The following is a 23,805-nucleotide window of genomic DNA, read 5'->3' as shown; positions in this document are numbered from 1 at the left end:
TGTGATTATATCAAAATAAATCACAAGACAACCTCCTGTCTTAGACAAAGTTTAGCTCTTTATGCCAGTGTTGCTATAGTAGATCCTAGATCATGTTTCTAGCTTGTGCTTACTAGATAAAAATATAAATTGATACTTTTTCATTTCATATCATCACTGGTTGATTGAAAGGTGATTATAATGCTGTTCCTGGAAGATGGTTGAGCAAACGGTCACTGGAAAAGATCCAATGTGAGGTGGGTGGGTTTAGCCATAAGTTTTAGGCTTTGGATTAAATATTGAGCTAGAAAACTTAGTCTGACCGTACACAACATAAAAATTATACCACAGGAATCTCCCTCCGTCTCTTGTCACAAGACAAGAGAGGAAGAAGCTTATCAGATAGCTACTTCCCTATAAATCCTATTGTTGGTCATGGGAGAAATGATAAAGACAATGGAAAGGGCCTAAATTTAGCACAGTCTTTTGACATCAGGATCTGAGGAATGTTTATGTCACTTCTAAGCTAATGTGTTACTCCAGTCACAGAAAGCATGGTGGAAAATGGCCTCAACTGGGTGTTGCTGTGAACTTGCTTCCTTAAAAACTATGCAGACAGTGGCTGGGGTGGGGCAGGGATCAGAGTGGTCTCTTTGCCTCTTTGTACTGCCTGGACACCGCGCGGGCTGCCAGCACCATGCAGATCTTGATTTTGGAGCATGTGTTTGATACCCCTGGGAAACTGTTAGAGCAGCTGCAATGCAGACATATGTGAACCCCATGAACTCAAGTGTGGCTGGAATTGATGTACTGGACAGACATACCTATTCTTCTGCAAAGTTGCAGAGCCATGGACTTTTCAGCACAGAGCGGGGACTGCCTTCCGCTGTGAAATCCCTTATTGGCACAGCAAGAACCAAAACGTGTGTGTTAGAAAGAACATCCTGTCGTTGGTCCTGTAGAGCAGGGGTCCCCAAACTTTTTACACGGGGGGCCAGTTCACTGTCCCTCAGACCGTTGGAGGGCCGGACTATAAAAAAAACTGTGAACAAATCCCTATGCACACTGCACATATCTTATTTTAAAGTAAAAAAAAAAACAAAATGGGAACAAATACAATATTTAAAATAAAGAACAAGTAAATTTAAATCAACAAACTGACCAGTATTTCAATGGGAACTATGGGCCTGCTTTTGGCTAATGAGATGGTCAATGTCCAGTTCCATATTTGTCACTGCTAGCCGTAACAAGTGATATGACGCGCTTCCGGAGCCATGACGCGTGTGTCCCGCATCACCGGAAGTAGTACTGTACGTGAGCGACACTGCGCTTTGCGGATGCATCCTGTGCGCCTCTCACTGACCACCAGTGAAAGAGGTGCCCCTTCCGAAAGTGCGGCGGGGGCGGATAAATGGCCTCAGGGGGTCACATGCTGCCCCGTGGGCCATAGTTTGGGGACCCCTGCTGTAGAGAAAACAATGCAACTAGGTCCACAAATATTTTATTTACAAAAGAGGTTTCAGTACATGAGAGACTTAATTCAAACCACATCCTCAGGACCCAGAAGAAAACCTGTTTTGACTCAAGAGGCTAAAATCACTGTGAAAGGAGTCAGTAGTTATTTCAAAGGGCTGATGCCAAGCGCAGTATCTTCAAATGCTAACGAAAGCCTAGAAACAACGGAATGGATAATACCGAAGTTGAATGGCGAGACTTAAGAATTGATGGCCGGCAGCCGAAGCATTTGTAGAGGAATGATGAGAGTTGGTATACAGCACCAGTCCCTCCCATCTCTACTAGCTGCCATTATACTTATTTGTTATTTTAAAAAATACAACTATAATTAGGTAGATTTAAAAAAATAAGCTAGAAAAGGCTCTGTGACTTGATCAAAACAAAGAGGTACAGGGTTTCTAAATAAAAGGGAATATCTGAAATTATTAGTGTTGTTTGAAATGACTATCTGGTTTTGAGAATTCTAGAATTTATGTGAAAATTTAACACTTTTTTGAAAAGCACTTGGAAACGGGTGTTAGCATATTAAATCTCCTGCAGGGAAAATTCAAAAGCTTTCCATGCATTGGACCTCCACCAGGGTTCAGACCAACCCCAGCACAAAAGGCCGCCTCTAAATATACCAAGTGCCCTGCTGTGGTCAACTTCCAAAGTGAACTCACTCTCCATGGAGAAACTGTGTAGTTCTAAAAGACATATTAATCGGTATAAAGTAACTCGCTCTGCTATAAACCACCATTAACAACCACAGTATTTTAATTTGGTACTTAACTGTCATTTTTTTTTTTTGAGTGAAAATTATCATTCAAGTATTACTTAACTCCAACTAAAATATGATTTTATTGTATTAGAAGAGAGAACTGTATGGATTTGCCAGAGTTTTGTAACTTAGTGCAGGCATTACCTTCCGTGGATTTGTACTTTCTGACTTGCTGTGTTGTGTCACGGGCTGGTTGTGTTAACTGAAAAGATAAGTCATTACTGGACTTTCCCAGCCCTCTCAGCTTAAACAAAAGAGCGGCTTTTCACATCTGTTAGCATTTCACATTGGCCGAACCTATATATCGCCACAAGTCAAACTCATGGTTCTGTAATTGCTAAAGCATAATATGTCAGGTTATTTGAATATGATCACTTTTTTGAAGCAATTGTAGCCACAAAACATTTTTTCACGTGAGGAGCTGTGTGCATCATTTGAAAGGACTCAAACAATGTCTTGATCTGAAGCATAAATCGCAGGTCCTTAATATTTTCAACAATGTGGTGCCACTGCGGGGTGGGGGCGGTGGGTGTACGGCCAGTGGCCACCTCCGTCGTGGCCATGCAGGTGCAGGTTCTCATTGGATTCGGGGGGGGGGGGCAGTAAAGAAACAGTGGAGCCGAAAAATGGTGGGCCATTCCTTTATTAAAGTCTCACACCGGCCAGTGAGTAAACACACAGGGAAAAAAACACTTCCCTCTTCATTCAGAGCTCACAAAGCTACTGATACCTAATCCGGTTCCACAACCAGCAGAATCTTCTCCGGTTTCTCCTCGAATCAAAGGCCTTACCAGTCTCACTCAGCGTAGCTCACAAAAGCCTCTCAGCTCTGGTTCCTCATCTGCATATCTTCTCCCTTCTCTCTGCACAAACTCTGCAAAAATGGCTTCTCTTTCCTTTCCTTCTCCTTCTTCTTCCTTTTAAAACTTTTCTGGCGAAAACCTCTCCTTCAGCAAATATTGATATAACAATGGCCCTTCCCAAGAAGGAAGGTAATTTACAATTTCACAGACAATATACCTGGCGCTGCTCAGCGCTATTTTTAACAATAAAAGTGAGCAAACTCAAAAAATACAAACTTTACAAACTCATTTGCCCAACAGTGGGAAAGAAGGAAAGAATGGTACGGAGGAAAGAAGTTATTGACCTAAACTGGCCAAAATAAGAATTGCTTTGTAGCTTCTCCTTTTTTTTTTTTTTTTACTCATTTTGGGTGCCAAAGGGCAGCTACACTCTGTAAAACAATCCAATAGATATATTTTGTTTCATATTATGTAGCAGTTAGTTATCAACCAGTAAAAAATCTCTTGGATACTTGGCAGTTGTTACATATAGAGTATCTCTGTTGAAAGATTAGCTCTTGCCTTTATTTTTTTAATGCTTAATATGATAAACTTCTAGTCAAATTTCCTATAAAAGAAACCAGATAAGATATGAACTTAAACCACAGACATAGTATACCAAACTATTTAAAAACTAGTGTTTTTCTACTTAAAATATTGTTTAGCTTAAGACTTCTTAGGACATTTGCAAAAACAAGTGAAATTTAATAAGTTTTTTGATTATTTTCTTGTAACCAGAGATGGTTTTTACAATTGAAATAACATTTCAGCTAAACTTAACACTGCTAAATACTGATATTTAATAAACAAGTTGCCTTGTATAATTTCTACGAATTATACTTGATCTGAAAAAGGTGTAATGGATACCCTGATGATAAAAAGATTTCTTAACACACACTCAAAAAAAACCTGTTAAGACAGATAATTGTCTTTTTTAGAAAGGCATCCAAAGTTTGTCTTCACAATTTAAAATAGTTTGGTTTATATCTCTTAATAACCTTAAAAATCAAGTGATACACTTCATTTTGTCCTCTGAATATAGTTTTTATAATTTCATGTGCTGGTCTACCATATTTGTATATAATTTCCTTACATATAAATCGAGGAATTCTTGGCATTTATAACATTCACAAAAGATGAATTCCACAAGGACCGTACTAGCCTCATAAATCAGGGACCTAGCAGCTCTAACTATGAGGATTTAGTATTGCCTCAAAATTAAAAACTGGAGTCTATCCATGAGGAGTTTAGATAATTTATTTTAGTTAGAGTCTTATGGAAGAAAATGGATTAATTTTCTTTTTAGGTTTTTCACATAATTGATGACCATTAATAATGTTCTTATATTAGGCTGTTTTCCTCTTTCTTGGCTAAATCTGGATCCTGTCACCCTGTCCCCTTCGTTTATTTTTCTTGGCTTTTCACAATAATACCCTTTTAAACTCTGGAGACAAATGTTCCATTCAGGAGACACACAGGTCTAACCTGTGCCACGAACAGGGATGTTAGATATGACTCTAAATAGTGTGATGTGCGGAGTTACCCGATCACAAGGCAGGGTGTGTACAACCTGCTGAGTCAGTGTTTCTATAGTGTTCTCTGCTGGCAGGTGTCCCCGGATGTGGCATGGAGGACCTCGATGGCTGTGTGCACTTGGGGTGAAATGGGTTTCACAGGTTTTGGGGAATATTTGAAAACCAAGCCAGGGTGTGGCTTCCCCCGGTGCCGTAATTCAAGCCCTTCTGGGAGGGTCCTTTGATTCACTGCTCTTTGAACCTCTTGTGGGTCGCTCATTACTTCAGCCTCTCCCATCTCCCTTGCCTCGCGTCCGTGAATCTTCAAATGTGCACAGGACTCGGAGAGGTTCCTCTCATACTTCAGGGGTTGCTGTGAGGACTGTTATTTCCTGCCGGAGAAGCCTCTCAGTGGTGGCACCGAGTGGCTTCCCAGGGAGTTGGCTTTCCTTTGGGCTGGCTGCCTAGTTCTTTCTGACTGACCCTGGTTTTGTCTCATAGGGTGCCACCTGTGGAAATGAAACGGAGAAACAAGATCCAGCCTTGTTCAGCAAAGCCGGCCTTTGCCTCTCTCTTGAGGTAAAACTATAAAAGACACTGTGGCATAGAAAATGTTCAAAATGTGTTTGCAATCATTTTCCACCCTTGTTTACTTTTTTCCCCTAGACAAATCTTAGTATAAAAGGGACACCCTACATTTAAGAAAGAGCTTGAATATCCTATCTCCTTTTGAGAAGAACACAATCAGACCAGTGTTCTTTTCACATAGTTGAGAGTAGAGAGGTCTATTGAGTTTGATCATAAAAAGGTGAACTGCTTTTTTTTAATTTAAAAATTATATTTAATGGGGTGACATTGATTAATAAGAGTACATAGGTTTCAGGTAAACATTTCAATAACATTTGAACAGTTGATTGTGTTGTGTGCCCATCACCCAAAATCAAATTATTTTCCATCACAGTATATTTGTCCCTCTTTACTCCCTTCCCCTATACTATAGATAAAAGTAACCACTATACTTTTATCTATATCCATGAGTCTCAGTTTTATATCCTACCCTTGTGTGAAATCATCTAGTTCTTAGCTTTTTCTGATTTACTTATTTCACTCAGTATAATGCTCTCAAAGTCCATCCTTGTTGTTGTAAATGGCAATATGTCATCATCTCTTATGGCTGAGTAGTATTCCATTGTATATATGTATCACATCTTCTTTATCCAATTCTCTATCAAGGGACACTTTGGTTGTTTCCATGTCTAGGCCACCATGAATAATACTGCAGTGAACATGGGGGTGCATGTGTCTTTGTGTATCAATGTTTCTGAGTTTTTTAGGGGTATATACCCAGTAGAGGGATTGCTGGGTCATATTGTAATTCTGTTCTTAATTTTTGGAGGAACCACCATTCTTTCTTCCATAGTGGCTGTACCAGTTTACATTCCCACCATCAGTGAATAAGGTTTCCTTTTTCTCCACAGCCTCTCCTACACTTGTTATCACCTGACTTGTTGACAAAAGCCAATCTAACAGGTGTGAGGTGGTATCTCATTGTAGTTTTGACTTGCATTTCTCTAATAGCTAGCAAAGATGAACACCTTTTTATATATCTATTTGTTGCTATGTCTTCATGGGAGAAGTGTCTGTTCAGGTCCTCTCCCCATTTTTTAAATTGGATTGTTTGCTTCTTTGTTGCTGAGCTTTGTGAATTATTTATATATTTTGGATATGAACTCCTGATCAGAGCTGTTGTTTGTGAATATCATCTCCCATTTGGTTGGCTGCCTTTTTGTTTTGTTGTTGGTTTCTTTTGCTGTGCAGAAGCTTTTTAGTTTGATATACTCTCATTTATTTATTAATATCTTTGCCTTTATTTCCCTTGCCTTTGGGGTCAAATTCATAAATTGTTCTCTATGGCCAAGGTCCATGAGTTTAGTACCTATGTTTTCTTTTATGTAATTTATTGTTTCAGATCTTATTTTTAGGTCTTTGATCCATTTTGAATTAGTTTTTGTGTATGGGGACAAACTGTAGACAAGTTTCATTCTTTTGCATTTGGCTTTCTAATTTTCCCAGCACCATTTATTGAAGAGGCTTTCTTTTCTCCATTGTTTGTTTTTGTCTCCTTTATCAAAGATTATTTGTCCTTATATATGTGGTTTTATACATGGGCTCTCAATTTTTTTCCATTGGTCTGTAGGTCTGTTTTCCTGCCAAGACCATGCTGTTTTGATTATCATGGCTCTGTAGTATAATTTGCAGACAGATAGTATGATACCTCTGGCTTTAAGTTTTTTATGGTTCCATACAAACCTGGTGATTTTTTTGTTCTATTCCTTTAAAAAATGCCATTGGGATTTTGATGGAGATTGCATTAAATTTGTATATTGCTTTGGGTAATATGGCTATTTTAACTATGTTGATTCTTTCAATCCATGAACATGGAATATTTTTTCTATTCCATAGTGTGTCTTTTTCAATTGCTTTTAATAATGTTTTGTAATTTCAGTATATAGGTATTTCATATCCTTTGTTAAGTTTATTTCTAGGTATTTATTTTTTGTTGCAGTTATAAAAGGAATTGTTTCTTGAGTTCATTTTCTGAAGTTTTCATCGTTGGCATATAGGAAAGCAATAAACTTTTATATATTGATTTTGTATCCTGCAACTTTACTGTATTGGTTTATTGTTTCTAATAGTTTTTTGGTGGAGTTTTTGAGTTTCTTTTTATATATGGGATCATCTCATCTGCAAAAAGTGATACCATTACTTCTTTTCCCCCCAATGTGAATGCCTTTTATTTCTTTTTTCTTGCCTGGTTGCTCTGGCTAAAACTTCTAGAACTATGTTGAATAAGAGGGGAGAGAGTGGGTAGACTTGTCTTGCTCCTGATTTTAGAGGAAAAACCTTTATCTTTTCACCATTTAGTATATTAGCTGGTGGTTTGTCATATATGGCCTTTATTATGTTGAGGTACTTTTCTTCTATTCCAATTTTATTGAGTGTTTTAAACATAAAGGGATGTTGTATCTTATCAAATGCCTTTTCTGTATCTATTAATAGGATCATATAATTTTGTTCTTTGTTTTGTTGATGTGGTATATTACATTGATCAATTTATGTATGTTGAACCATCCTTGTGCTCCTGGAATGAATTCCACTTGATAGTGATGTATTTTTTTTAATGTGTTGTTGTATTAGATTTGCTAGTATTTTTAGGGTTTTTGCATCTGTATTCATAGAGATATTGGTCTGTAGTTTTCTTTTTTCATGTTTTCCTTGCCAGGTTTTTGTATAAGGGTCATGGTAGCCTCATAAAATGTGTTAGGGAGTATTGCTTCTTCTATTTTTTGGTAGACTTTGAGAAGGACAGATACCATATCTTCTTTGAATGTTTGGTAGAATTCACTAGGGTAGCCATATGGTTCTGGACTTTTGTTTTGGGGGAGATTTTTGATAGTTGTTTCTATTTCTTCCCTGCTTGTAGTCACTTCTTTGTGACTCAGTCTAGGAGGATTGTATAGTTCTAGGAATTTATCCATTTGCTCTAGGTTATTGAATTTGGTGCCATATAATCTTTCATAGTATTCTATTGTACTATGATCCTTTGTATATCTATGATGTCTGTGATAATTTCTTCCTTTTCATTTCAGATTTTGTTTATATGAGTCCTTTCTCTGTTTTCCTTAGTGAGTCTAGTCAGTGGTTTGTCAATTTTATTGATCTTTTCAAAGAACCAGCTCTTTGTAGTATTAATTTTTTCTATAGCTTTTTTTGTTCTCTATTTCATTTAGGTCTGCTCTGATTTTTACTATTTCTTTTCTTCTGCTGACTTTGGGTTGCCTTTGATCTTGTTTTTCTAGTTCCTTAAGATGTGATGTTAGGCTGCTTACTTAGGATCTCTCTTGTTTCTTGATATAAGCCTGTAATGATATAAACTTTCCTCATATTACTGCTTTGGTGGCATCCCAGAAATTTTGATATGTCGTGTTGTCATTTTCATTTGTCTGAATATATCTTTTTGTCTCTGCTTTTATTTCTTCTTTTACCCAGTCATTTTTTAGAAGTATGTTGTTTAATTTTCATATTTTTGTGGGTTTCTTTACCTTCTTATTGCAGTTGAATTCTTATTGCAAAGCCTTATTGTCAGAATATGCTTGGTATAATTTCAATCTTCCTGAATTTGTTGATGCTAGTTTTTTGGCCCAGTATATGGTCTATCCTTGAGAATATTATATGCACAATGGAAAAGACTGTATAATCTGGTATTTTGGAATGAAATGTTCTGTAAATGTCTGTTATGTCCATTTGGTCTAGTGTGTCATTTAAGGCTGATATTTCTTTATTGATTTTCTGTTTGGATGATATATCTAAAGCAGTCAAAGGTGTGTTTATCTACCAAAAATCAAAAATCACATTTTCTGTTTTTATGTTGTTTTATTATATTATTGTACCTTTCCATTACTGGATTTTTACCTTTTGGGGGCTACAGATCCCTTTAAAATCAACCAACTCTCTGAAAACCTGCAGATATGTAAGCTATTTCTGTATATGGCTATAGATGTGCCATGGCTTTGTGTAGTCTATCCATTAGGGTCTGTCTAGTTAGAGCCACTGAAAGACTCAAAGAGTGATTTTATATTTATACTTTTTTTGACCATGACCCATAGTAAGAAATACATTTTACTTCTAACTTAGTCTACATGCAATTTCTAATAAGAAAAGAGTCTTTGTACATTTCTTACTTCAAATGCCCCGTATTCTCTTCTATTTGCTATTTAAAAATATGTTGATTGTGACTCAAAATTGATTTCATGAACCACCAATGGGTTGCAGACTACAGGTTTATGTGCATTGCTCACCTGTTTCCTTAGTCTGAGTACATGTGCGCTTTTAGCTCGGCTCTGAAGAGCTTATATTCCTGTGACTTGCCACAGGTTGGCGGCTGCTGAGTAGCAAGTCAGAATAAAACCAGAGCTGGTTTGCCCCTACTCTCCTGCTATTTATTTCCATTCTGTCGTGTAGCCTCTGCCACCTCAGGGTCACCCTGATGTCTACCTGCAGTATTTAGACTAAGAAAGAGCAAGAGCAGAACGATGGGGCCCTGTGTGGGGGTGGGGGTAAAGATTAGTTTGATTTGCTCAGTAGTGTTCAGTTCTCTTGGTAGGTAAAAATAACATTTTACTGTGAACATTACCTATTCCTTTTCTTTAATTAAAAAAACAACAACAACTGGCCCTGGCCGGTTGGCTCAGTGATCGAGCATCAGCCTGGCGTGCAGAGGTCCTGGGTTTGATTCCCGGCCAGGGCACACAGGAGAAGCGCCCATCTGCTTCTCCACCCCTCCCCCTCTCCTTCCTCTCTGTCTTTCTCTCCCCCTCCCGCAGCTGAGGCTCCATTGGAGCAAAGATGGCCCGGGTGCTGGGGATGGTTCCTTGGCCTCTGCCCCAGGTGCTAGAGTGGCTCTGGTCACAACAGAGCGACGCCCCGGAGGGGCAGAGCATCGCCTCCTGGTGGGCAGAGCGTCGCCCGTGGTGGGCGTGCCGGGTGGATCCCGGTTGGGCGCATGCAGGAGTCTGTCTGACTGTCTCTCCCTGTTTCCAGCTTCAGAAAAATACAAAACCCCCCCCAAAAAAAAACAACAAAAAAAACCCAACTTACTTTTCTGTTAGATAATGGTTTATAAAGAATTTAATTGGGAGTTGGAATTTATTCAATTATTTAATAAATGCCCATTGTCTGCCTACTCTGTGTCAGACACACTAAAAGTGAGAGGAACCAGAGGCACCCCTGCCCTCATCAAACGCTCTGGTCTGAGAGAGCGCCTAGCAGGGAGCACCCGGGGCCAGCCCAGGCAGTCAGACTGCCGTGCTTCTTGTTCTTGAGTAAACATTTATTTCATGACACCAGGAGTTCAGTCCTGGCTACATCTGATTTTAACACATATTTTATTTTCACAGCGGACACCTTCATACATATGGGGCCTTCACATTTGGGAGGGGCTTAGCATCATTATTTTTATTTTCCCTTATCAGTTCCTTTGTTTTCTCCTATATATGGCTAACATTTTGTCACTTGGTGTTGGTTTGGTTTAAAATTTTGTTCCTTTAAGCCACCCCCCCCCCCAGCCATTACATAATTTTGGTCCCATTGCTTGGAATGTGTATCCATGCTGGTTGTGTAACTCCATTGTCTACCTTATTCTATATATTATTTAAATACTATTTAAGATTATTTTTAAAATTTTAGAAATAATTATACATTTATATAGTCAATATAACAGTATGAGTGACTGGCTACAGTTATTTTCAGTTGTGACTTTAAAAGCCTACAAGTGTTGCAGGCATTTGGAAAAATTCATTCTTTATCCTTGTCTTCCAGGTTTCATGAGTTTCACCCTTTTCTTTGTGCAGCTGATTTTAAAAAGCTTGCTTCCTTGTATGGTAGTGATAACTTTGATTTGCCATACGGGATAAGGACATCAGGTCAGTATTATTCTTGCCCTGCCCTATTAAATATGAGAGGCGTTTGATGTGAACCATATGTTTCATTGAGTTTTTTTATTAATTATTTATTAATTTTAAGGCCTTTTAATCTTTCTGCTTCATAATGATTCCTAAAGAATATGATTTGGGGATGGGAAGAAGGGAATCAGTTTTAATTATAACTCCTTTTGAGGAGTGAAGAATAAAAGAATAAAAACAGGTAGACTTTGTTGTTGTTAAGATATTGTTGTTTTAACTTTTGTATTGCCATCGTATTGTTGAGCTCTGATGCTTTACCTTATTTCAATTTAGAATTAGCAGAATAACCCTGTGTGTTAATTTCCTCCCAATTTCCATTTCACCTGTTTACCTGTGAGTTTTTATTTCATCAGCCAGTTCTAGGTCCTTGGCCAACTTTGAAGAATTTAATCAGTGGATATTTTATTTTTGCTTAATTTAGAGAGAAATATTCCATCCACTAATAGTGAAACACTTTTCCCTGTGCTTGACAACTGATTGATTCTACACAACTTTATGTTCTCAATTTTTGAGAGGCTCTAAAAGCCAGAGGTGACAAGCCTACAGTTTTCTGAGTTAGATTTTGCTTACTTAACTGATCTTTTGTGTGTATATGTATTTTTTTTTAACTTTTTTTTTTTTGTATTTTTCTGAAGCTGGAAACGGGGAGAGACAGTCAGACAGACTCCCGCATGCGCCCGACCGGGATCCACCCAGCACGCCCACCAGGAGGCGATGCTCTGCCCCTCTGGGGCGTCGCTCTGTTGCGACCAGAGCCACTCTAGCGCCTGAGGCAGAGGCCAAGGAGCCATCCCCAGTGCCCAGGCCATCTTTTTGCTCCTAATGGAGCCTCGGCTGCGGGAGGGGAAGAGAGAGACAGAGAGGAAGGAGAGGGGGAGGGGTGGAGAAGCAGATGGGCACTTCTCCTGTGTGCCCTGGCCGGGAATCGAACCCGGGACTTCTGCACGCCAGGCCGACGCTCTACCACTGAGCCAACCGGCCAGGGTGTGTGTATATGTATTTTTAAAACATGTTGCAGAAAATTTGATAATTCAATAAGATCAAACTTACTACATACTGATTTCTTTCTTTTCTTTCTTTTTTTTCTTTTTCTAAGTGAGAGGAGGGGAGATAGACAGATTCTCACATGCACCCCAACTGGGATCCACCTTGCAATCCCCGTCTAGGGCTGATGCTCTGCCTATCTTGGGGAATGCTTGCAACCGAGCTATATTTAGTGCCTGAGGGGGAAGCTTCAAGAAGCCATCCTCAGTGCCTGGGGCCAATGCACTTGAACCAATCCAGCTATGGCTGTGGGAGAGGAAGAGAGAAGGTGGGGAGGAGTGGGGCAGAAGCAGGTGGTTGCTTCTGTGTGCCCTGACTGGGAATCAAACCCAGGACATCCACACACCAGGCCAAGATGTTCTACCACCGAGCCAACTGGCCAGGGCCTGATTTCTATACTGATGTCAGTTTCAGAATTATCTGATATTGCTAATTTTGGGGTTACTTTTTTATGATTGTTTTCCTATTAGGCCTATTATTTTTCTAGGGTTTTTGGAAAGTGTCCTTAGAATATTTGCCATTTTGAGCGTGCCTATTAGGAATTGCTGGCTGAATGCAGTTGAATCGTGAATTTTTATCCAAGAATAAATCAGGTGTAGCCACTTCAGTTGAAGATGGCTTTGGGGGGTGGGGGGGGGTTAAGGTGGCTTACTGTGTACCTAAGAAGCTACGGTTCCCTTCATTCACAATACTCCATTTGTTTTCTAGCGGAATATTTTCGACTTGCTCTTTCAAAACTGCAGAGCTGTGACCTCTTTGATGAGTTTGACAAGTGAGTTCATTTCCTTGCTTCTGTTTAACTTTTAGTTTTAGCTAAAGTGGTTCCAAGTATGCCTCCATCTGAAATGTAGTCACTCGGGAAAATTCCATAGCGTTTGTGCATAACTAAAACATCTAGTAGTTATTTCTAGGACATTTGAAATAAATGAACTGAAAACTAATTTAGAAGCTGTGTAATTGGGTCAGAAATCTGCAGAAAGTCTTATGATGAGTGATGCTAATGCCAAGGCAGGACATTTTTAACCCCATTCATCTTTTTCTAGGTTGTCACTACTGAAGAACTAATTCACACCACCCTCCGTTAACCAGCTCACAGCCTCCCTCTGTGGGCTGTTCACATACCTTCCCAAACATCTTCTAAACTGTTCATAAGGATCCTTTCTATTTCATTTGAATCTCGGATTTCAGAAGCAGCTCTCTTTCTTTTATTCAAAATTACATTTAAGGGAAGCAAACAGCTTGCTTAGGTTTATGTTTTCTGACTACTCATGGTAACTTAGCTTTTAGAAGTTTTTGATGTCGAGTTAACTAACCCCCCTACGCATTGAATTTCCAATTGAATTAGCAAGTAGACTAATCTCACAAAGTTACAAAGTTTAAACGACACTTCAGAATTTAGCCAGTGGTTCAGTGGGATGATATGGGCAGCTTGTAGATGTCAGACTTCCATTAAAAAGTAAAAGCAGAATTTCCCTTCTCACTGTAGAGAACAGGTGCTCTCTGGGGTGTGTGTGTGTGTGTGCGCGCGCGCGCGCACGCGCGCGTAGAGATAGGCTACCAGACAATGGTGTGAAAATGAAGATAGAGTTTCCAGGACAGAGTGGGAGGAACAATGCTAGATTTTGGGGGGGAACAGTGCTAGATTTTGTCTGACTTCACCTCACTTTTCTCTGTTGGGGGCCCAGATTAATGATGTCTGGATTATGTTATATATGTTGGTTCACTTCAGTTTGTACTTGTTATAAATTTTTTATTTTTATTTTTTATTTTTCTGAAGTGAGAAGCAGGGAGGCAGAGAGACTCCTGCATGTGCCCAACTGGGATCCACCTGGCATGGCCACTAGGGGGCGATGCTCTGCCCACCTGGAGCGTTGTTTCGTTGTAACCAGAGCCATTCTAGCGCCTGAGGCAGAGGCCATGGAGCCATCCTCAGCACCCAGGCCAGCTTTGCTCCAATGGAGCCTTGGCTGTGGGAGGGGAAGAGAGAGACAGAGAGGAAGGAGAGGGGGAGGGGTGGAGAAGCAGATCGGTGCTTCTCCTGTGTTCCCTGGCAGGGAATCAAACCTGGGACTTCTACACTCTGGGCTGATGCTCTACCGCTGAGCCAGTTGGCCAGGGCCTAACTTATTTATTTATTTTAAACTTTTTTTTTTTTTAATTTTTATTTATTTATTTATTACAGAGACAGAGAATGAGTCAGAGAGAGGGATAGACAGGGACAGACAGACAGGAACAGAGAGAGATGAGAAGCATCAATCATTAGTTTTTCATTGCACGTTGCAACACCTTAGTTGTTCATTGATTGCTTTCTCATATGTGCCTTGACCGCGGGCTTTCAGCAGACCAAGTAACCCCTTGCTGGAGCCAGCGACCTTGGGTTCAAGCTGGTGGGCTTTTCCTCAAACCAGATGAGCCTGCACTCAAGCTGGCGACCTCGGGGTCTCGAACCCGGGTCCTCTGCTTCCCAATCTGAAGCTCTATCCACTGTGCTACCGCCTGGTCAGGCCTAATTTATTTTTTATTTATTTTTCTTGTTCTGTAATTCCTTTTTTTAAATTTTTATTGAAGTTACTGGGGTGACATTGCTTAGGAAAATTATATAGGTTTTAGAGATACAACTTTATAATAAGCCAGCTGTCTGTTGTATTGTGTGTTCACCACCCCAAGTCAAGTCTCCTTCCGTCACCATTTACCCCCTTTATCGTCTGCGACCTCCCCCACTTCCTCTGCCTCCGGTAGTGCCCGTGCTGTTGTCTGTGTCTCTGACGTTTTTTCCTTTGCTTAATCCCTTCACCTTTCTCACCCGGCCCCCAGCCCCTGTACTGTTGTAATTTAAACCCAGGCTGTCAACTTATCTCAACTTCAGGTTTTGATCGCATCTCAGCAACAACCACATACAGCTAGTGCTCGACTTACAACCACGATTGGTTTTGACAGACCAGTTGTAACACGATTTGGTCGTAAGTTGAGTAGGCTATATGTACAGTATTGTGAAATAATGTTATAAAAATCTTTAAGTCATATTCTATCATAATTTTCTTTCCTCCTTTGTACTGCTTAATTACCTTCATTTTTGTGTGGAGATCGATGGCCTTTCTTTCCTTCTTGGCAGGCTGAGGCATAGACAAAGACAATTTCCTCTTGGTAGACATCTTGGGGAGGGGTTTGATGAAAAATATCCAAGATACAAAACACAAATTGCTGTACCGAGTCTGGGATAACAGTTGAAATGGTGCACGCGGAGATGGTAGTGCTGCCGGAAGCTGGTCCGCACTGTCGTAGGCCCAGCTGGGTAACACTTGCGCTGCCAGACGCGGAGCAGTCGTGGCTAGCGATTGTGGTCGTAAAGTCGAATGGTCGTAAGTTGTATAGGTCGTGAGTCGATCAATACCTGTATATTCTTTTCTAACCTAAAGTTTATATGGCTCTCATGTGTAGAATATTGTTTTGTGCAGCCCTTTGCCTCTGCGCTTTACGTCCTTTCTCTCTCATTTTCACAACCACCCGGCAAAGTATGCTTGATGAACTCCCTTTTAACGGGAGGAACTGAAGTTAGCAAAATGTATGTAGTTTGTTACAGCTGATAAATGCCAAAGCCACGATGTAACCTAGATAGATTTATCCAGTGCTTGGGTTTCTGACTTAAGAGTGATAATGGTTATACCTAAAATATTTGCAGCAAGGATCTGCAAATATTTGAAAAGATTCCTGGCCCTGTTTATGTGAGCTACTGTCAGGATACTTGAGGGTATATGAGACTGAAAGTTTTGTTTTTGCTTTTTTTTTTTTAGTGATTTTAGAGAGAGGAAGGGGGATAGAGGAAGAAAGAGAGAGAGAGAGACATCGATTTGTTCCTCCACCCACTCATGTATTCATTAGTTGCTTCCTGAATGTGTCCTGACCAGTAATTGAACCCACAATCTTGGCCTAAATGTAAGGACAATGTTCCAACCGGGAACTACCAGCCAGGGCCATGTTTTTGCTTTGTTTTGATCTTAGAACTAGATAGTGTTTTATTTAGTTGCTCTCAGAACCTCTTTCAGCACAGGTGTTCATCAGCTGTGTTCCAGGCCAGGCTGTGTCCTCCCACTGACTTGTTCTTGCCGTTCCCCCACCCTTCACCCCTTTGTCACTTAGAGTGCCGTCTCCTGGTACCGCCGGCCCAGGTCAGCTGAGGTCTTAGCATCTCACGTATTGGGAGGGAGGTGGGTATCGGTGGTGAGGAGAGATGGAAAATCATGCTGGTTGCACAAGAGTCCTTCAGCCTGAAGTGAAGGAACAGAGGCTGGAACAATGCAGTCAGAGACTCTCCAGGTGGAGAGAGATGGGAAAACGTCCCTGTGGGACCCCCGCAGAGTGAACGGAGTGATGCGTGCGGGTGCTCAGCGTGGCCGAACTGCTCGTTTGACATGTGCACACCTGTTCTTCAGAGACTTCAAAAGGCATACTTTGAAATTAGATACCATGTTGCCTGAGTTAAGAAACACGGAAACCTGTAGAGAATTTTTATGAGTTTATTTGGCGCCAAACTGACAAGGTATGCTGGGGAGCAAGACCTCAAGCGGTCTGAAAAGTGGTGCTTTGGCAACTTCTTTTCTGCGTTAGAATCAAAGGAGTTGTAAGGAAGGTGCTGGGTCAAGGAGGCAGACGGAAACAAAGCCAGGACACTCTGGGAATGGATACAAGCAAAATACTTTTCCGTTGGCAGGTACGGACTAGTTAACATGAACATCCACAGCAGACCGAGACGCTGTGTGGGAACGAGATAACCACGAGGGCTTCTGTGGTTCTGGGTGCCAGCGGTTGTGCCTGTGAGGGGCAGGAAAAGAAGATTATTCTGACATTTCAAAGCGATGGTATTCTGGAAGCATCGACCAGGATAGGGCTTACTCGAGATAAAGACTGACCTTTGCTAACGAAGCTATAGGCCTAGGACGTGACTCCCTGCCACCACCTGCCCGGTTAGGAATTTGTGATCAGACCATCCTGTGTGGTTACTTTTGGTCACTGAGCTTGTCAGGCCTGCTGTGTGGCCCCCGAGCTTGTCAGGTTTATGGCATAGCCCCTTTTTTATCCCCAGAAAGACTGTGCCTGTGACACTAGTATCCTCCTTGCACGTTAGCTTTTGGGAGGGGCTCCCATGTAAGAAGTGTTGCCTATATTTTAAGTAAGTCACTCTATCTTTGTCTGGAACCCAAAGACAATCACATGCCAGCCTATGTCTGAGCAATACATTTTAAATGTATTCTAGAAAGGGTTAGTGTCCTAACCTGCCTTACTGCCGCCCAAGTCAGTTCAGATTGTCCCCCGAGTGACCTGCATCGGCCATTTCTCCTCTAGACTCGGCGCCAATGCTCTAGAAGAAAGAGGCCTGAGAACAGCCTTTCTTTCTTAGGCAGAGGCTTTGGACTGCCCTCCGTGGGAGAGCCCTCCCTGGCCCCACGGGTCTGAGCCTGGTTGGCATCGGCCTGCTCGCTCTCTGGTGTGGGTCTGTAGGTCAGAGAGGAGGGGCCGAGGTGGGGAGAGGTGAGGTCCATCTTTTCACGTCCACTTTCCCTTTGGCTGCTGTCTTCATCAGTATGTAATTCTCCCTCTGTCCTTTTTGTCCCTCCAGAAAGGTTCAGGCCTTTTTTTTTTTGGTTTCAAACAACCTGAATCCTTTATAATCCTGTCAGATGTAACCCTAGTTTTGTTTAGTTAAGTTATCCAGCACGCACGATGCCCTCAACTGTGGTAGATTCCGCTGTGAATGGGAACGTTCCAAACACCAGTTGCATTTGCAAGATGGGAGTTTTCTTCTCTCTCACAGTTGTTATGTGAATGAAGTCGGCTGGGAAGCATTCTGGGGCCAGCCCAACATCTGTGAACACCAGGGACCGAGGCTTCTCCATGTGACTCTGCCATTTCTGTATACACAACCTCCTCCCTGTGATCCACTAGGATGGCTGGACTTCCAGCAATCACATCTCCATTTTTTTTTTTTTTTGTATTTTTCTGAAGCTGGAAACGGGGATAGACAGACAGACTCCCGCATGCACCCGACCGGGATCCACCCGGCACGCCCACCAGGGGGCGACGCTCTGCCCATCAGGGGGCGATGCTCTGCCCCTCCGGGGCATCGCTCTGTCGCGACCAGAGCCACTCTAGCGCCTGAGGCAGAGGCCAAGGAGCCATCCCCAGCGCCCGGGCCATCTTTGCTCCATTGGAGCCTCGCTGCGGGAGGGGAAGAGAGAGACAGAGAGGAAGGAGGGGGGGGTGGAGAAGCAAATGGGCGCCTCTCCTGTGTGCCCTGGCCGGGAATCGAACCCGGGACTTCTGCACGCCAGGCCGACGCTCTACCACTGAGCCAACCGGCCAGGGCCCACATCTCCATTTTGGCCAGGATGGAGGAAGAAGGGGAAAGGGAATGCCCCCCTCCAGTAAGACTTACCTCCTCCTTTCAGGACATTTCCCAGGAATCACACAGAAAATGCTCCATTGCACTCAGCGAAGTGCTGGAGCCAGCTGGTGCCACGCTGTGGGAGCTGCAGCTCTCCCCAGCTCCGTGTTCCACGCCGTCGGGGTGGAAATCTTGACACTGCCCTGAGTGGGCTGATTCCTACCGTGGGAACTGGCAAACACGATGCACCAGGGCTTCTCCTGTCACCGTCCTCCTTCCCAAAGAGAACTGCTTGTTAAACATGCTAGCAACCACTGAGTATATCTGCATGGCCAGGAATATCATCACTAGGCCACACCTGTCTGGAAATTGGATTGGACACTCTAGCCAATTATTCCATGTGACTGTGTGCTCACCTTAAAAAAAAAAAAAGTTCTATTTTAATGAACAAAGGAAACATGATCATTGAGGCGCACCTAATAGTCTTCACCAGCATCCCCCTCCATTTTCCTGCTCTGCCCCTGTCTGTGCCTGGGACCCCAGGATTCTGAAGTCTGTTCCTGGGGAACTCTAGAGCACCCTAGCTCGGTCGTTGAAGCAGCCAGCTGTGTGGCTTCTCCTCTGGAGAAGAGATGCTCTCGGCAGACGGGGAACATCCTGGTGCTGTCAATCATTTGGAGGCATCATCTCCTGGGGGAGGTCTTATTTATACTATATTTGTAAAGTAATGTGAGTAAAGTGAGTCTGAGACAGAGAGAGCCTTTTTCTAAAGGTAGCGCCATGAAGAACCTGGGCCAGAGGTAAAGCGGGAAGGGTGATAGGAGTGTGTGTGTTTGGCCTTGAGGTGGGACAGTGCCATGCTTGTTCTTGGCCCTGTCTCCTCCCTCCAGCACCGCTCCCGACCACCGCCAACAACAACAAAAGCACATCTGCTTTTTTTTTCTGGAAGTTTTTTTCACCTAATAATAATTATAATAATTTGCTTCACTTCTTATAAGCACATCTATTAGAAAAACAGTCACATTGTAGAAAATTACCTTTCTACCTAATTTTGTGACAGGAGTTCTCTCTGTTCTCTGTGAAAAGATGATACCATACAATACAACACGTACATTACCCATTTTATTTTTTATCTTTTTGGAATGTGTTTTTAACAAAGGATATATGTGATCTTGGGCTTTTTCTTTTATATTTTTTTCTGTGTTTCTGTGTTAATGGCCCAGCAGGTCAGGGTAGGGAGTAGACAATGAGGCTACTGGCTTGTTTCCTAAAGAATCCTAATTACCGGCCCTGGCCGGTTGGCTCAGCGGTAGAGCATTGGCCCAGCATGTGAATGTCCCGGGTTCGATTCCCAGCCAGGGCACACAGGAAAAGTGGCCACCAGCTTCTCCCCCCTCCCCCCCCTCTTCTCCTCTCTCTTTCCCTCTCTACCTTTAGCCGTGGCTCAATGGAGTTGGCCCAGGGTGCTGAAGATGGCCCCATGGCCTCCGCCTCAGGCACCAAAAACAATGGCTCCGGTTGCAATGGAGCAAGGGGGCTCATGTGGGAGTCTGTCTCTGCCTCCCCCTTCTTTCACTTAATTAAAATAAAAATCCTAATTACCTAAGCTAACTTGTCCCTGCGGTGTTGTGTGGATTGAGCCAGACCCTAAAGCAAAGTGGCAAAGTTGCAGAGATGGCAGAGCAGGAAGGATGGAAGTCATCTAATCCAATGCCCTCATTTTGAAGATGAGAAAACCAAGGTCCAGAAAGGTCCTGTGCACGTCAGAGAGAAGAGGCTTCCCGGCTCCCGTGGCTCCCCGGGCCCGCCCCACCCCTCGCATTTTAATACGCAGAGAAAAGCCAGGCAAGACTCCGCACTGCCTGTCTTCCAGGAGCCTCATCCGAAGTGGTATGGGGAAGAGAGTTCTGGACGTGTGAATTCTTTCGGTTATATTCTTTTATATATATATTTTGTATTTTTCTGAAGCTAGAAACGGGGAGAGACAGACAGACTCCCGCATGCGCCCGACCGGGATCCACCCGGCATGCCCACCAGGGGGCGACACTCTGCCCACCAGGGGGCGATGCTCTGCCCCTCCAGGGGGCAACGCTCTGCCCACCAGGGGGCGATGCTCTGCCCCTCCAGGGCCCTGCTCTGCCGCAACCAGAGCCACTCTAGCGCCTGGGGCAGAGGCCAAGGAGCCATCCCCAGCGCCCGGGCCATCTTTGCTCCAATGGAGCCTTGGCTGCGGGAGGGGAAGAGAGAGACAGAGAGGAAGGAGGGGTGGGGGTGGAGAAGCAGATGGGCGCTTCTCCTATGTGCCCTGGCCGGGAATCGAACCCGGGTCCCCCGCACGCCAGGCTGACGCTCTACCGCTGAGCCAACCAGCCAGGGCCTCTTTTGGTTATATTCTTTAGGATTTCCAGGGCTATAAATTGCCGCCCACCATTTAATGTAGCTTATGCTTTCATCCTTAACCTCAAACCATTTTTAACTAGATGTTCGTTAGTACCTTTATAGGGTTAAACTGAAACTTCTCCAGGGTACATATGTAAGTTCACTGAAAACACATATATGTTTCCTCTTAAAGATATGTGATCTGAACAGAATATTCCCTGAACAGATACTACAGAAAAGCATGTTTCCTTTCCTCAGCGGACCCTGAAGATGACTGGCCTTCTCTCTGATTCTGCCCCTGAGCCAGCTGATCCTACTAAGTATGGGAAAGAAAAAACATCTCCCATTAATGTTGACAAACTGTTTTTTTTTTAATTGAGGTAAAATTCACATGACATAAAACAAACCATTTTAGACTGTACAGGTGGTGGCATAGTGTATAGTTTGGACTGGGATGCAGAATGCAGAGGACCCAGGTTCAAAACCCCAAGGTTGCCAACTTGAGCGCAGGCTCATCTGGTTTGAGCAGAGCTCACCAGCTTGAGCCCAAGGTCGCTGGCTTGAGCAAGGAGTCACTGGCTCTGCTGTATCCCTCTTCCCGGTCCAGGCACATATGAGAAGCAATCAATGAACAACTGAGGCACTGCAACAAAGAATTGATGCTTCTCATCTCTCTCCCTTCCTGTCTGTCCCTATCTGTCCCTCTCTCTCTCTTTCTCGTCTCTGTCACCAAAAAAAGTGTACAATTCAGTGGCATTTAGTACGTTCACAATGTTGTGCTCCCACCAGTTCTAGCTAGTTCCGAAAAATAAACCATTTTATCACAATTAGAGCAATTTTTGTATCTCATTTTTTTTCTTTTCATGCTCCTCCTTTTATGCAAATATAAATACTTTCTCAGACCAGGACTGGCGGAGCAGAGAACTGATAACAAACCTGCCAGAAAGGAAAGACTGGTGGTGTTTTTTTGGTTTAGGGGGTAAGGGTGAGGAGGTGGTGGGCATGGCCATCTAAATGAGGGGGTCAGCACTTGTGAAAGAAGGCACTACCTGCTCTGTGATCTTGGGCAGTTTTTGAGTTTCTGAACCTTGGTTTTATGTAAAAGAGGGAGGTAGAAATATATATGCACATTATACCAATGACAATTTTAATTGGGAATAGTTAAGTCAGTGTAACCATTAGTACATTAGTCAAGTCAGTGTAACCAGGGAATCTGAGTGCAGGGTATACAGGACTTCTCAGTACGATTTTGCAACCTTGCATGAGTCTAGAGTTATCTCAGAATAGAAGGCTTAAGTTGACGACATATGACAACCTAATATTTATATGTCAGTGTTCATAGCAGCATTATACATAATAGCCCCAAATGTCCAACTCCCGCTGAACTGCTAAATGTATATCCTTTTAATGGTATATATTATTCAGTTTTAAAAAGTAGTGAATTACTGCCTGACCAGGCAGTGATGCAGTGGATAGAGCATTGGACTGGGATGTGGAGGACCCAGGTTCGAGACCCCGAGGTCGCCAGCTTGAGCATGGGCTCATCTGGTTAGAGCAAAGCTCACCAGCTTGGACCCAAGGTCGCTGGCTCGAGCAAGGGGTTACTTGGTCTGCTGAAGGCCCACGGGCAAGGCACATATGAGAAAGCAATCAATGAACAACTAAGGTGTCGCAACGAAAAACTGATGATTGATGCTTCTCATCTCTCTCTGTTCCTGTCTGTCTGTACCTATCTATCCCTCTCTCTGACTCTCTCTCTGTCTCTATAAAAAAAGTTATGAATTTCTGATTCACTCTACAACCCAGATAAACCTTGAAAACATTACGTTAAATGAAAGAAGCCCACACAAAAGACCACATATTATACGATTCCATTTATATGAAATGGCCAGAATAGACAGCTCTGTGGAGACAGAGACAGCAGATCAGTGTTTGCAGAGGCTGGGGTGAGGGGGTGTTCAGCATGCCAGCTCCTGGCTGTGGAGATTCGGCAATGAAATGTTCTGAATCCAATAGTGGTGATTGTTGCACAGCTTTGTGAATATGATAAAAACCCACTTGGCCCTGGCCGGTTGGCTCAGTGGTAGAGCATTGGCCTGGCGTGCAGAAGTCCCGGGTTCGATTCCCGGCCAGGGCATACAGGAGAAGCACCCATCTGCTTCTCCACCCCTCCCCCTCTCCTTCCTCTCTGTCTCTCTCTTCCCCTCCCGCAGCCAAGGCTCCATTGGAGCAAAGTTTGCCCGGGCGCTGAGGATGGCTCTGTGGCCTCTGCCTCAGGCGCTAGAATGGCTCTGATTGCGGCAGAGCGACGCCCCTGGTGGGCAGAGCATCGCCCCCTGGTGGGCATGCCGGGTGGATCCCGGTCGGGTGCATGCGGGAGTCTGTCTGACTGCCTCCCCGTTTCCAACTTCAGAAAAAATACAAAAATAACCCAAAAACAAACAAACAAAAAAACCCACTGAATTTTATTTATAATGGTGAATTTGATGATATGTAAATTATATTTCAATGAAAAAAAGCTTTAAAAAGGGGGGCGGTTGGTTGAAGACTTGGTTTTCTTTCTAGCGTCTACAGAACTGTGTTCGGATAGCACCATGAGGCCATCCTGCAGCAAACCGTCTGCAGTGACACAGCGCCAGTTCTCCTGTCATTTCGTCTGTGTCCTGCCGCTACAGGTGGTTTCTCAGGCCTCAGGGTCCTTTCTGAATTCTTGAAAGCTTAGCTCATACAAGGCGGCCATGTTTTACAAACTTGACTAAAGACTGAGGATACTTTAAGAGAATTGCATCCCAGAAAAGCAATTCTTAAACTGCGCCCGCCCGCACTGCAAAGCCCTGATGCCTCCCGCTGTTCGTCTAGCTGCTTAGCACCA

General features: G+C 43.0%; 1 protein-coding gene and 1 pseudogene across 5 annotated transcripts in view; both read left to right on the top strand.

The window, feature by feature from the left end:
• Nucleotides 1–23,805, top strand: part of ST3GAL6 (ST3 beta-galactoside alpha-2,3-sialyltransferase 6) — an 83,174-nt gene that overhangs the window by 38,773 nt on the left and 20,596 nt on the right. For all 5 annotated transcript variants that reach the window (XM_066347490.1, XM_066347491.1, XM_066347492.1 and 2 more), the window contains 3 exons: nucleotides 5,112–5,189; nucleotides 10,989–11,092; nucleotides 12,884–12,947. In XM_066347490.1, the coding sequence (XP_066203587.1) occupies nucleotides 5,112–5,189; nucleotides 10,989–11,092; nucleotides 12,884–12,947 (246 nt within the window). The remainder of the gene's footprint in view (nucleotides 1–5,111; nucleotides 5,190–10,988; nucleotides 11,093–12,883; nucleotides 12,948–23,805) is intronic.
• Nucleotides 677–1,697, top strand: LOC136380024 (PRELI domain containing protein 3B pseudogene; annotated as a pseudogene).

Source organism: Saccopteryx leptura, chromosome 8 (assembly GCF_036850995.1).
Source record: "Saccopteryx leptura isolate mSacLep1 chromosome 8, mSacLep1_pri_phased_curated, whole genome shotgun sequence".
Lineage (NCBI taxonomy): Eukaryota > Metazoa > Chordata > Mammalia > Chiroptera > Emballonuridae > Saccopteryx > Saccopteryx leptura.
The sequence above is the reverse complement of the archived record's forward strand: the minus strand, read 5'-3'. Positions and strand labels throughout refer to the sequence as shown.